This window comes from Rutilus rutilus (assembly GCF_951802725.1).
Source record: "Rutilus rutilus genome assembly, chromosome: 5".
In the NCBI taxonomy this organism is placed as follows: domain Eukaryota; kingdom Metazoa; phylum Chordata; class Actinopteri; order Cypriniformes; family Leuciscidae; genus Rutilus; species Rutilus rutilus.
Genome location: NC_140213.1, coordinates 36,535,126 through 36,550,431, shown reverse-complemented (window position 1 = coordinate 36,550,431; position 15,306 = coordinate 36,535,126). Strand labels below are relative to the sequence as shown.

At 36.9% G+C, this 15,306-nt stretch overlaps 1 protein-coding gene across 4 annotated transcripts in view; it reads left to right on the top strand.

The window, feature by feature from the left end:
- Positions 1–15,306, top strand: part of mtss1la (MTSS I-BAR domain containing 2a) — a 34,506-nt gene that overhangs the window by 15,957 nt on the left and 3,243 nt on the right. Inside the window, exons 4-14 of one of the 4 annotated variants that reach the window (XM_084408602.1) lie at positions 5,061–5,145; positions 8,006–8,097; positions 8,190–8,264; positions 9,798–9,955; positions 10,886–10,993; positions 11,085–11,182; positions 11,529–11,661; positions 11,768–11,842; positions 12,085–12,234; positions 12,527–12,679; positions 13,650–13,818. In XM_084408602.1, coding sequence (XP_084264728.1) covers positions 5,061–5,145; positions 8,006–8,097; positions 8,190–8,264; positions 9,798–9,955; positions 10,886–10,993; positions 11,085–11,182; positions 11,529–11,661; positions 11,768–11,842; positions 12,085–12,234; positions 12,527–12,679; positions 13,650–13,818 — 1,296 coding nt within the window. Of the gene's footprint in view, positions 1–5,060; positions 5,146–8,005; positions 8,098–8,189; positions 8,265–9,797; positions 9,956–10,885; positions 10,994–11,084; positions 11,183–11,528; positions 11,662–11,767; positions 11,843–12,084; positions 12,235–12,523; positions 12,680–13,649; positions 13,819–15,306 lie in introns of all 4 variants that reach the window. The other 3 variants (XM_084408601.1, XM_084408604.1, XM_084408603.1) reach the window with 3 other exon arrangements.

Genomic DNA, 15,306 nt, shown 5'->3' with positions numbered 1-15,306 from the left:
GTACTCGTGCTAGACTGAACGTGTGAGAGTGTCTTTGACATTGAGTTTTTTTTTTTCAGTTTATCAGTCTGATGGTTTATTAGATCGTTATATAACACCCAGAAACTTTCACAGACATCTTCAGGCGTCTAAAAACGTGAGAAGAGGGAAAAAGCTGTGCACGTGTTTGTTTTTACTCGTGCATTTATGTTTGAGGTTACCGCTGGGTTAAGTGGATGTGTTTATATGAAGCATTGAGTATTTCAGCACTTAATGCTCTGGCCTCAAAGAGATATTTCTTAAATGTAAAGTGAATCCTCAATCGTAGCCCAATGCACTTTTCTGATGTGGTGCATTTCTGAGTGAAACTAGATATTCAGTGAGAAAAAAAATGTTGGGAAAGACTTCATTTTAACCATCAGGACTTGATTGGAGAGTCCCATAATGGAAACAATCTGAATGTGAGTTTGCTAAAACAATGGCTACACTGAAAAAAGTGAAACAAACGTGTCAATTATTTTAAGTGCATTTTTATATTGCCCAAGCGAAAATCATGGTTTCCGGTTTAAACCTTTTTTGTTCCCCATTGAAAAAATTACCAGAATATATTTTGTTTAAATAGAATTTTCGCTTGGCATCACGTTGTTGACGTGCAGAACACATTCTGGCAAGCTTTACTGGTGTTAAAGGTGTATACATACATATGGTGCATATTTCAAAAAGACATCACAATAAATATTCAGGTCTTTTGAATTTGTCCTAATTTAAACTTAATTAAACATTGACTAACAAAATTCTATCGTTATATTATAGCAAATTTAGCTTTTGTTTATGGTATAATTAAGTTGTAAGAATCCCGAAAAATATTATATTGACATAAGTAACATTTTATTGAAAATATTGATTTAGAAAAAATATTGATTATGTGTGGTATGGCCTTTATAATAAATATTTTTGTATACATATTTTTTTGTCTTTTGTAAAGTAAATATTTTTTATTAATATTACATCAAAATTTAAACCATTAATATAATTGGAGATAAACTAATGATTTTGGTTGTAACAAATAAGAGTATTTAAACATTTTGACCAATTTGCACAAAGCAGAACTTTCACAGTGACCTGTTGGAAGACCATGAATCATCTTGTTTGACTCTCTCATGATGACTGTTGCAATGCCAGCCATTCACAGGCTCTGTTAAGAGTGTCTGCCAACCACTTCTGCACCTGCACACGTATCCATTCAGAGAGAGAGAGAGAGAGAGAGGGCTTATCTGAGAGGTCCGTGGCCACTGGTTCTCAGTTTAGATGGCAGTGAAGGCCGTTACTTTATCAGATGTTTTGACTGAAATAATGTTAGGGTCTCGTTTAGTTGTTTCCTAAAACAATCGTTTTTTTAAACATTTACTTTCTTAATGCGGATTCTTCATGTTATCGTGAACAATTAATCTATGCACGTTATTCTTTAAAACAAAAATTCACACTTGTAGAAGTTGTAGTTGCGCAATAAGTTGTACCACTATAAAATGATTTTCGTTCTCAGTTGAGGTCACCAGTGAACCAGCAAGGTCAAAAGTGAGAGTTATGTAACCATTTACTCACCCTCATGTCGTTCCAAACCTGTGCACTGTAAAAATGATTTTTCAAAGTTGTAAATAAAACAAATATTATTGGAGTACATTTCATTAAAAAAATATATATACATTTTAAAAAATGTTCAGAGTATGACTTTCTTCTGTAGAACATAAAACAAGATATTTTGAAAAATGAAAGTCAGACATGTTGTTTTGAACAGCACTGACTTTCATTGGATGGACAAAAACAGTTTTTTAAAATGACCTTTTTTGTATTCCCCTGAAAAAAGCAAGCCATACAGGTTGGAAACGACATGAGGGTGAGTAGATCATGATAAAATGTTCATATTTGGGTGAACTGAGTAGTTCCTCAAGGGTTCACAGATCTGCTAAATAGCTTCCCAGTCGTGGGCAGGTGTTTGGAGGCAGTGAGAGTCTGACTGAATGGAGCATCTGAAGCCTGGTCACGTGATCTGAAGGAAGGTTGTGGGAGTTGTGTGTGTCCGGTCAGGGTGGGAGGCCAGGGGACTCCTGGATACAGGAAGTCTCTGAACGCTTTCAGGATGGAGCTGTCAGCTGATCCCTCAAGGGAAGGGAAGAGGATGCTGGCAGGTGTGTGAGTGTGTGTCTTTGTGTAGCATATCATCTTGACTGTAGCAGTGACGTTGAGAAGGTCTGTTTTTGAGATAAAGAAGCCTTCGTTTATGAGCTAAAGTGCAGCTGTGAACTTTGCATTGAGCCATGCAATGTGTGTGTGTGTGTACTGGTTTGACTTACATGAGGACCCAAAGTTCTTATATTGCAGAGTATATTCAGGTTTCAGGCCACGGCACGCCCCCTACATTATAGGGACATGCCGATGTCCTCATAATTCAAATCGCTAAAAAAACATCCTAAACAATTTTTTTTTTTTTTTTAAATGCAGCTTTCTGCGATGGGTAGGTTTTAGTGTTAGGGGCTAGAAAGTCTCATTAGCTCAGTATAAAAACATCTATGCCTATGTGTGTGTACCTGGTATTCCCTACGTTATGGAGACCAAATATTCCCACAAGGATAGGAATACCAGTCATTTCTGACCTTGTGGGGACGTTTCTTTGGTCCCCAGCTTATAAATCATAAGTGTGTGTGTGTGTGTGTACTTGTACAACTATCTTTGTGAGGACCAGTTTGAGTTTTAGACCATTGGAGTGAGGACAAAGAGAGTAAAGTGAGGACATTTTGGCCGGTCCTCACTTTCTGAGACCCCTTTAAAGGCCTGTTTTAGGGTCAAGACTTGGTTATAATTAGGTTAAGGGTAGGTTTAGGGTTCGGGTTAGGCCCTTAGTTGTGATGGGTAAGGTTAGGGTAAGCTGCTAGAGATTGCATTGTGTCAATGAATGTCCAGTAGCGTTGAACTTGATTTGCCTCGCTGAAGACCTTTGGGAATAGGTTGTGCGAGATGTGCGTGCTCTTGGACAAGCACACTGTGTACTGACAGTAGGACTTTCTCTCAGCAGACAGACACCTTGGGATGGACCTGTGGGTCTGTGCCAAATGCAATACACAGGGATTTTTTTTTTGCCATATTTCCTGAGTAAAGCTCTTCAGACCGAGGATTCAGATGGCTGATCTTTAACCTTCATTTTGTCTTATTCACACCTGTTTTGGCCACCATTCAATCTGTCAGTGCCCCACCCAATGGGACAAATGTGAAAATCATTGGTTTGAAGAATTTTAAAAGCTTTAAAATCTTCAAATGTTCACTTTACTCGTATCTGAAGCCGTGCCTCTTCGCGGTGAGCTCCCATGTAGGAGGCTGTTTGTTTTGAGAGTTTTCAGTTCTGGTGTTTCAGTAGTTGTGTGCGTGTTTCATTGAAGAGTGTGTGTTTGTGCATGTGTGGTATAGGAGGGCAGGTTATTGCCGGCCTCTCCCATTCTCTCCTGTAATAATGGTGTTTAGGAAACATGAGCAGACAGGAAAGGCAGATACAGAGTGGAAGAATAGAGGGATATCCCTTTACCGGGTTCCCTCCTTTTCCCTTTGGACCTGGATGGAGAGATGGAGAGTGCGGCAGTGCTGTTCTTCTGGGCTGCTCCTGTTTCTTATTGCACACACACACATTTATATTTGGTGTATAAAAAACACCAAACACCATCATATTCAATTCTTTTCTTTTAAAACAATCAGTTTGGGTTGTGAACCAAGAATCAGTTCTTTTTCGGAAAAAATAATAATACGACGCAAGAAGTTCTGCTGCATTAACATTTATCGCACATGCATTCTTCTGCCAAAATACGGTAGTAAAGTATGGAGACAGAGTTTGCTGCAATGCTTAGTTCTAGACTACATGTTAGCATTCATTTACTCATCTCATGTGCACAAAAACAGATTCAGTATTCCTCAAAATGAATAAAAACAGTGAAATGCAAACTCAGACTATTATCAAACCTGCAATAATAATTTTATACCTGCTTTTATGCTTCTGATTACTCTGCCCCCTTGTGGACATTTTTATATGCGTTAAATAACACATATACTTAATGTATTTAATCTCACTTTACTGTCTTTGCTGCTGAGACCTTAGATGATCCAATTCAACCATACTAAGCAAAAATGACTTTAGTTTTTCTTTTTATTGCTGAAGAGTGTTGAACTTTTTCTCCTGCATCCTATTCTTCTGCAATCCAAAATGGCAGCACAGCTGAAATGTTTATTTGCATTTCCTTCAGCCTAAAGGGCTTTTACTTTTGCCAACAATAGAACTTTTTTTGGTAATGAACAAACAAACAAGCAAGCCCAGTAATTTATAGTAAATATTAAAGAATGAAATAGGTTACCACATTTCTGTTTGTTGCATTGATTGCATTGAAGACTTTAAAAAGGCACAGTTAAGAAACTAGAATCACTAAGTGGAATCAATACGAGAACAGTTTATTTATTTACGGTTACCGGTCTAGTTATCATAATCAATCAGATATTCCCTTTTATCCACTGGCCCTTCGAACTCTGTAAGTAGAGACTTTGGCCCTTCTAGCCCGTGTAACCTATTGGCCCTCATAAGGGCAGAGTTCAATCTCATCAGATCGGGCTGCAGGATTGGGGGGAATCTTGGATGAGCTGGTTGTATTAAGGCCCAGGCAGGCCGGGCTTTATAGCTTAAGACCCCATTTTAATTACACTTGGCTGGAGAGGAAAGTTAACACCGCTAAGTAATTGTGTTCAAGGTCACCAAGCGAGTGAGCACTTCTTGATGGATCAGAGCCATGCAGTTTGGGAAGTGTTCTATTTGTGGTGTTTGAAGTTCTGTCTCTTGTGAATATGGTGCAATTATCTTGCTTTTTCACCGACTAAGCACATACTTTTTCCCTTTAATATACCTGCTTTAATGCTTCTGATTACTCTGCCCCCTTGTGGTCATTTTTTATATCCGTGATTAAAATCTATATGTGGAAAACAAAGTTGTCTAAAAATAAGAGATTCATGACTCAAATGTTATCTCTTTTTTTAACTTTCATTTGTCTTGTCAGGTGCCACCAGGGATATTGGCTCCGCTTTGACCCGGATGTGCATGCGACACCGCAGCATCGAGGCCAAACTGCGCCACTACACCAAGTGAGTGATCGACCCATCCAATGGCGTGACTACTTTCATGCCTTGCTCCCCGCCAGTCAGACGCAACAGACAGGATTTTATGTCTGTGCCAAGCATTGATTTTCCACTGCGGAGATCAGCAAACATCCATAGATCAATCAGCCTGCTCTAAGGCTTTAATGTGCTGTCTTCAGAGAGACCAAATTAGCTCACAGCTCAAAGATTTCAAATGCTGACCTTAACGGAATAGTTCACTCATCCTCATGTCATTCCAAACTACTCTTATTATTTTTTCTCTTCTGTGGAACACAAAAGGAGATGTCAGGCAGTGTTCATGCTGTTCCTTTCCAGACCTTGGCTTCATACAGTAACCATTGGCTGTGAAGCAAATATATATATATATAAATATATATATATATATATATATATATATATATATATAGATAGATAGATAGATAGATAGATAGATATATAAACTCAGCAATAAAATAATTGTTCCTTTATTAGGATACTGTATTTAAAGATAGTTTTGTAAAATCCAAATAAGCTTTACAGATCTTTATTGAAAAGGGTTTAAACAGTGGTTTACCATAAACAGAACCATAAACAAATATTGCACATGCACTGTGGAACAGTCCTTGGTGCTGAAAGAATTTACTTTTCTTTTTTCTTTTTTTTTCTTCTTCATCGGAATGGTACAAAACTTGGTTAAGGTTTTGGGACTTGCTATGTGAACACAAAAACAAATCATGGACACGATTCGAACAGTTTAAATGGTCCTGAAAAAAACAGTCACACTTGTGCTCCTCGCGGTCAAAAATGACCGCATTGGAGATGAACGGGAGAATTTCATCTAGTGGAAACTTTAGGTACTGCGGCCAAACAAAATCTACTGAAAGCTCTTTTTTTTGAGATGGCTCAAATTTTGAACACAACTTGTTTAGATTTATGGCTTTGATTTTCTCACAGTTTTAGAGTAAAACATGTTTTTAAAAATATATATTTCAAATAACAATTGAAAATAGTATTTTTGCAAATTTATCATAACAATAAACGTAAAATGATGTAACTAACTCACTTTTTAAAATAATTTTCACTTCAGCAATAATCTGCCAAGTGTCGTCTTTGAAAAGAAATCAAACTTGAGTCTGTGCTCTAAAGCATTCAAGATTTACAACAGTTTATGTTGGGAATTTGCAGGTCTATGCTAATTAAGTGAATAAATGGATTATAAATACAGCGTAAATATAATTTAGTGCCATAAAATATTAAATAAAAAACTAAAAATATAGTACATTCATTTCATTGAAATAAAATAATAATTTCGGTCATTTTTGACCAACTTGCGAAGAGCACCAGAGGGTAGTTTATAGGCAGTAGACAATTAAACGTACAGTATGGAACTTTTCGCCGCTAGGGGTCGCTAGCCTCTTTACAATAACAAAGGCGTAGTTTGATGACGCAACATTTGCTAAGAATTATGGATCTTGTCGTCAACGTCAAGCCGACCGATCTAATAATGTTTATGGATGACAATACATCGATGCTTTTATCATGACTGTGATATGAAGCAGTTCGGGATTGCTAAGAGACAGCTATCAGCTCCACACGCGACGCGAGTCCCGCGGATATAAAAGGAATATGGACATTTCATTCTACCGAACTACACGCAAGTGCAGAATTACAACTCACAGGTCAGTTTATTAGACAAATTAAACTTTAAGCGCTGTTTCACTTGGTCTAACATTACACTATCACACTAAACTGAATTTGAACGTGTTGAAATGTATGTGTTAGTTTGTCTGTATGAGACTAGCAGTAAGCTAGATCAACATTAGAATAGCATACAGATCATATTCTAACATTTTATCATTGTTGAACTATATAACATTGATTAGTTTTATGTAAATGTGCTCACCTGTTTAATAAAGTACATGTAGAAGCGGTCGAAGTCTCGGACGTGGAGCTCTCGTTTACATAACGTTACTGTCTATGGGAGCTCTAGGCATCTCGAAAACACCGCGCTGATATTGATTCTCGTTTTAGTTCTCCTTTTTTTATCCAAAGTCTGCTTGCCATGGTCCATAATGTTTGAACGAAACAACAACAGCGTGCAAATAGACATTGCGAACTACACAGTTGTCCGCGTCAGTCGCTTTGGTTACTATCAGAGGGCTCTGGTTCATAGCTCTGGTTGCTATGGCAGTACGAGCGGAAACCAGGGACAACGCGGATATGACACCATTGACGGCGACAAAACGGAAATAAAGAAATGGGACGTGTCTTCTAAATAAAATAACAAATTTCTCCTGGTTTGAAAGTTGTTGGAAACAGTCGGGATAATGTAAGTACACAACAAAAAAATATATAACATAGATATAGTGATTTTTGCTATTTTTAAAGCAAAAAAGTTACATATTGTGCCTTTAAGGTCACAGTTACAATAACTTAGGACACTAAAGAGACTGAATCTGAAAAACAGCAGGAGAATGATGCCCATATGCCTGATCACCTGTGTGAACATGCAGCAGGGAGGCATGAGGACTGCAGATGTAGCCAGAGGCAGAGCAATAAACCGCAGTGTTCGTAATTTAAGATGCCTTGGTGGAAGAGTGGAGCAACAGAAATGTGTTCAATTTATGTCTCAGTTGTTGAATAATTTTTGTTCATACAAATGTAGAGCCATAATAATATTTATATATACATACTGTATATTGTATGTATGTATATGTGTGTGTAAAATATAATTTATATATATTTTGTGTATAACTAACCATAGATCTGCCCGTTTCATTTTATTGTTGCTACTGATAACACTGCAAACATTTGTTGACCACTGTATTGTTTCTGTTGTTTCTTTTTTTGCCGTTTTTGTGCAAAGTGCTCTAATGGAAAAAATGATCGCCCCACTCCAAGACAAGATAGAAGAGTGGAAGAAAACCGCTGCCCTGCTGGATAAAGACCACGCCAAAGGTGGGACTGACTCATCAAAGTGGTCTCAAACCTGTACTTTCTGCAACACTAATGTCTCTGTCCTGAATTTACACCTTCCTTCTGTTCACCAGAGTACAAGCGCTCAAGGCAGGAGATCAAGAAGAAATCATCTGACACAATAAAGCTGCAAAAGAAAGCCAGAAAAGGTCTGTCTCTTTTTTTCCCCCTCTGTCAGCACAATGATTTCCCCTCTCGCTCACACTCTCTATGTGCTTTGTTTTTAGAGGATTACTGCATTCAGTATGTTAAAGAATCAGTGAATATGTGCATTGCTGGGGTGTTTTCTCACTCAGCTCCCTCTCTTGCATGCTAACTAATTCTGATGCCAAGATTAATTAGGTCAAAGACAGATTATGAAGTTCGAGTCAGGTCAAAAGGTCACAGTAGTCCTATTGAATCAGATGACCAGTAAACCATAGCACCATCTAGCTTTAATTTTATTCGCTTGATTTTAAGGGGATAGTTCACTCAAATGTGAATATTCATATTTAAAAGTCCTTATTTACTCATCTTCATGTTGTTCCAAACCTGTATGACGTTCTTCTGTGGGGCACAAAATAAGTATTTTGAAGGGGAAAATGTATAATTACATGTATCATAATACATACTCTTGCAATCTCTTCATGGCAATGCTCTTTTTCTCTCTTTCATACTGTGATTGGCTTGGCTTCTGCTTATTAACTGTAGAACTATCAGGTATGTATTCAGGCGAGTTCCTTCATCGTTCATCACGTTTAGCATGACTGATGTCGATTTCATTTCATCCGAGGTATTCTGTGTGCATTTCATAAGAATGTTTTAGTGTCCTTTGCGAACGCCCCACACAATTCCATTGTTTGCAAAAGCGCGCTCATTTCATTGTCATTTTTTCCGTCAGACATAATAAGCATCTGTGTTGTGAAAGTAAATCACAATGTGCAATCATGCAATATTTGGTGTGTTTAGATTCGGAGCATCAACTCGATGTCATTTATTTTCGTTGTATGGTCATGAAGGTTTCCTTGCATGAAGCCTGACAATGCTTGGTTGCTGTGTTGACATTATCCACCCTAATCTGTCTTCATCGTGCTGACCCATGGGACATCTGTGTTGACATCTGCATCAAACATTTCATGTGTTAAACATGCTCAAATGTGCATTTTCAGTTCATTCAGTGCATCTTGGTGTACACTACCGTTAAAAAGTTTGGGATTGGTAAGATTTTAAAAATGGTTTTAAAAAGAAGTATGCACACTTTATTTGATCAAAAATACATTAAAAACAGAAATATTTTTATGAATTAAAATAGCATTTTTTCCTTTTAATATGTTGTGAAATGTAATTTATTCCTGGGATGGCAAAGCTGAATTTTCAGCAGCCATTTCTCCCATCCGGAAATCATTCTAATATGCTGATTTAGTGAAGTAACATTTCTTATTATTATCAACGTTGAAAACAGTTGTGCTGCTAAATATTTTTGTGGAAATCTTTTTTTTTCTAAATTCTTTGATGAACAGAAAGTGTAAAAAAAATGTTTTGTAACAATGTAAAAGTCATACTTTCTTATTAATTGATTTATTTCCAAAAATGTTTTACTTACCCCAATCTTTTGAACGGTAATGTAATTTTCCATTCGTGGATTGCTTATTCGCCCATGTCTTTATTGCCATTTATCTCTCCTCTCCTTCTCTTCATCTCAGGGCGAGGAGGACTACAGCCGCAGCTGAACAGTGCCATGCAGGATGTGAGTGACATGTACCTGCTGATGGAGGAGACTGAGAAGCAGGCGGTGCGCCGAGCCCTCCTGGAGGAAAGGGGGCGCTACTGCTCTTTCATCAGCTTCTTGCAGCCTGTAGTGGTGAGAATTAAAGTTTTTAATGTTGTTTATGTGTCTATGTGGTGTTTTTAATATGCTTTAAGACAAAATTCATAAGTCAACACCATTGCTGAGTATTTTCTCCTTAATACTTTAGTGAATTCTCAAAAACACAGTTTGAAACCGCCTGTGTTTCTTACGTCACAAACTACCTTGTAACCAATCACGTCAACGTGTGGGTGGGCTTTAGAATATCATTAAATATGCAGCGAAGCAGGGGAGTCTCAAGAGAAGCCAGGTTATCCCGGTATAGTTTTCTGTTGATATGAAAAGTTGTGTACATTTAGCAATATAGCGGATGAATTATGTATTTAATGTCTGTTATGATGAACTATATGCCTTTCTCCACTGACGTTCCAAGTTGTTCAAAGCGTTTCTATGGATGCTGATTTTTAGAAGGCAGCCATATGACTCTGAGATGGCGAACGGGAACATGGTTTGTCGTTTGTGTAACATTAGCAACACATTATTAGCTGTTTGATGATAACAGAGTAAAGCAAAAGGCTAATCATATTAATTACCGTTATGTGTCCGACGTTGAAGAGAGTGATAAATGAAACGCATTTCCATTCTGATACATCGACTTGTAGAAGAGCCTGGATGAGTGAGTGGAGTCGGGGCTCATTTGCATATTCATGTATCCATTAAAAACTTTAAATTGCCATTTTGGTGTTCAAAGATGAGTTTTACTTCTAGAGGTCTAGCAAGATTATTTCTTCTTTTTTGTGTGTGTGTGTGTGTGTGTGTGTTTGTGTAATATATTGTATTTTTTTTTTCAGAGGATTTAAAATGGAATTTATCTATCTATCTGTTTATCTATCTATCTATCTATCTAAAATTAAATGGCAAAATTGTATTTATTAATCAAATATCTAATTAATCAAATTAATCAACATCAACCTCTTTCCTCAGATCGGTGAAATTGCCATGCTGGGAGAGGCCACTCACCTTCAGGCCATTATTGATGACCTCACTGTGTTGACCACTGACCCACATAAACTACCAGAGGCCAGTGAACAGGTGCTTAAACATACACATGAAAATAATTTAACAAACATACACACACACACAGATAATAATAATAAGGACATATTAATTTGACTTTTACTAGGTGATTTTGGATCTTAAGGGGTCTGACTACAACTGGTCCTACCAGACCCCACCTTCTTCTCCCAGTAGTGTTGGATCCAGGAAGAGCAGCCTTTGCAGGTGCTTGTCTCATCATTTTTATCACAATTAAGATTTCCCATCAGTGCAAAATTGAATTAATTCATGTCGGCTACTGTTTTATAATGATATTATTAAGCCAAACACTCTTAAAAATAAAGATTCCAAAAGAGGGCTTTCATAGTGATGCAATAGAAGAACCATTTTTTGGTTACCCAAATAACCTTTCAGTGAACAACTCTCAAAGGAACCATTTTTCCTTACTTTTGTGGAATGAAAAGGTTCCATGGATGTTAAAGATTTTTATGGAACCATAGATGCCATAGACCTTATTTTGTTATTTGCTAGTTTTGGGAATAACACTAATGATTCTCTGTGTTCCTCTCAGTTTGGTGCATCTGCCACCAGGTGGCGCTCATCGCCTGAGCAGCGTCTCCTCTCATGATTCTGGATTTGTCTCTCAAGATGCGAACGTGCACTCCAAACCTCCTTCCCCCATGCCGTCTGACATCACTAGCCAGGTCTTTAGCAGTTCATCTGGTGTTTTGTTTTCATCTGTAATGTTTAATGCTGTTTAACTTCCACATCCGTTTCACTGACCTATCTTTATTTATCTCTGGTAAACAGAAGTCCTCCAGTTCTGCATCCTCAGAGGCTTCAGAAACCTGTCAGTCAGTCAGTGAGTGTGGCTCTCCCACAATAGTAAGTATTATTTGATGTCTGGAATTTGAATAAATATATGGTTTAATTACTTAAACTCTTTGGTCGGCACCTTAAACGTACTTTTTTTTGTTAAGTTGACAGAACTCTGTTGTCATTATTTGTCTTATATGTTTCTTTGATTTAAAACTTTCAAGCACAATGCCCATATAATGTGTATATGGGCATTATATGGTGTTGTTCTCCGTATTTGATTGGGCCATCCTGTCGTTCCGTTTCCACAGTTCGGCTCATCCTTTGCTACCTTTCGCCCTGCTCACTGTTTTAATGACTCCATCAGGCCTCACTCTTACATACTTCCTGCGTCCCCTTCCTATAATCAATCCCCTGGATCAAACTCCCCTTCACCCACATCAAAGGTTCCTTACTGGAAGGTTTGTTTTTCATTTCGACCATTCGGTCAGCCATTGTTTGCTTTATGTTCTGTTATTCTTTGCAAAACATTATTCATTTTAATTTGTTAACTTTTTATCTCATCCCATTTAATTTCTTTGCCATCAGCTTTTCTTTATTAACCAACATCTGGCTCAGGCTTGCTGGTTATTTTTGTTGATTAAAATGAACATCTACTAAATAAGTCAATTGAAATTGCAGACCCAATGCACAGGTCCTGTCCTATTCTGGCTATATTTCCATGACCCTGAAAACAATTTCCTCTTGCAGCAGGACTGGTCAAAGGCAGGTCACTATGAGCAGACGGCTGTAACCCAACAGCGCAGGACTGAGGCTGCAGAGCCCTCTAGTGGACTGGGAGGAAATGGAATAATTCACCCTGAGGATCCTTATAGGCTTGCTAGGATGAATTCTAAAGATGTCAAGGTCCTGAGAATGTATTTTTTATATATAAAAATAAAAACATTAATGAATATATACAGTACCGGTCAAAAGTTTGGAAACATTATGATTTTTTTTGATAGAAGTCTCTTATGCTCATAAATCCTGGATTTATTTGATCAAAAATACAGAAAAAAACAGTAATATTGTGAAATATTATTACAATTTAAAATATAATTTATTGAAATTTTCATTAGTCATTACTCTAGTCATTACATTAGTCTTCAGTGTCACATGATCCTTCAGAAATCAATCTAATATGCTGATTTATTATCAATGTTGGAAACATTTGTGCTGCTTAATTTTTTTTTTATAACCTGTGATACTTTTTTCAGTATTCTTTGATGAATAAAAAGTAAAAAAAAGAACAGCATTTAATTAAAATTGAAATATTTTATAACAATATACACTACCGTTCAAAAGTTTGGGGTCAGTAATTTTTTTCTTTCTTTTTTTTTGAAAGAAATGAACACTTTTATTCACCAAGAATGTGTTAAATTGATACAAAGTAATGGTAAAGATTTATATTGTTAGAAAATTACTATTTTGAATAAATGCTGTTCATCAATGAATCCTGAAAAAATTATCACAGGTTCCAAAAGAATATTAAGCAGCACAACTGTTTTCAACATTGATAATAAATCAGCATATTAGAATGATTTCTGAAGGATCATGTGACACTGAAGACTGTTGCTGAGTAAGGATGCTGAAAATTCAGCTTTGCAGCACAGAAATAAATTATATTTTAAAGTGTATTAAAATAGAAAACCATTATTTAAATTGTAATAATATTTCACAATTTTACAGTTTTTTTCTGTATTTTTGATCAAATAAATGCAGGGTTTAGAGCATAAGAGACTTTTATCAAATAGATTAAAATTAGTAATGTTTCCAAACGTATATATATATATATATATATAAATTAAAATGTTCTCTCCTTTTCTTTTCCCCATAGCATGTTAAGCCGATGTCATCTGCCGCTAGTGAGCTGGCTATGGTTCTGACTCGTGGGCTTAGTGTAGATCAGCAGCAGAAGAGCAGCTGTGACTCTCTGCAGTACTCCAGTGGATACAGCACACAGAACACTACACCATCATGTTCAGAGGACACTATCCCTTCACAGGGTAAGACACACAGGCAAACATAAACACACACAAAAGTACAGTTGCACATGTACAGTTGGTACAGCCTTTAAAACACATGTCCATTCCATTCAGAGAATAGTGTGTGTTCACACACACAAATATTGACAACATGCTCTTTTTTGAAAACTAGTAAGCTGTCTTGCTGTTTGGCAAAACAATAACAAAATTGACCAATTTTGATTGCTCACTGGATGCCGATTGTAGATTCAACAGAATGCTGCTAAGTCAACGAAACTGAACATTAATAATCAAAAAAGCATAGAAATAGTATAATGCAGATATTATGTAACCAATAAAAATAAAATAAACAGTTTTACACATATGTAACAATTTCTATTGATAGTTTTCAGTATTGAATGAACTATAAGTTTATGTAAATACACTACCGTATAAAAGTTGGGGGTCCCCGTACTAAAAATAAGTTTATTCAAGTGTGCTATTAGTATACTTTTTTTAAACTAAAAATACTACTTTTTATGTACTTCTCAGAAATATACTTTATGTACTTCTCAGAAATATACTTAAAATTGCACTTATAGGAATAGTTCACTTAAAAATTAAAAATTTTACTCACCCTCAAGTTGTTTCAAACCTGTATGAATTTCTTTCTTCTCTTAAACACAAAAGAAGATATTTTGAAGAATGTCGGTAACCAGACAGTTGATGTACCCCACTGACTTCCATAGTAGAACAAAAAATACTTTGGAAGTCAATGGGGTCCATCAACTGTTTGGTTTCCGACATTCTACTGAAGTTTGTTTTTCTTTTAAAAATAAATGAATACTTTTATTCAGCAAGGATGCATTGAATTGATCAAAAGTGACGGCAAAGAAATGTATAATGTTACAAAAGATTTTCATTTCAAATAAATGCTGTTCTTTTAAAGGGGTGGTATAATGCCCTTTTCACAAGATGTAAAATAAATCTCTGATGTCCCCAGAGTGTGTATGTGAAGTTTTAGCTTAAAATGCCCCACAGATAATTGTATATAGCATGTTAAAGTTGTCACTTTTTGAGGGTGAGCAAAAACGCACCGTTTTTGTGTCTGTCCCTTTAAATGCAAATGAGCTGCTGCTCCCGCACAGGGGGCGGAGCTACAACAACTTGTGTCCTTTTACCTCACACTGACATGCACTGAAATTTCAAAAACCTTTAGGGCCAATCTCATTTCTCTGTCTTACCCCTTCCCCTTCCCCTACCCCTTTGTCTGCGTCTTCCCCTTGCCCTTCGATACCGAGTGAAGGGGGGCAGGGGGAAGAACGTTTCTCTAAGAAATGAGACACCACTCGATTACCGTTTGCGTCATCTTCCCTTTCCGCTAGCTGGCTGCTACGTCAACAGAGGCGATACGCGTTGACATAAACAAACGAAGATGCCGTCGTCTCGGGTTGTGATATCGATTGCCTGGTCTCTCTTTATCTTTGCACGCTTGTGTGCCATCAGTCAAAGACATTGTTTCATTGCATT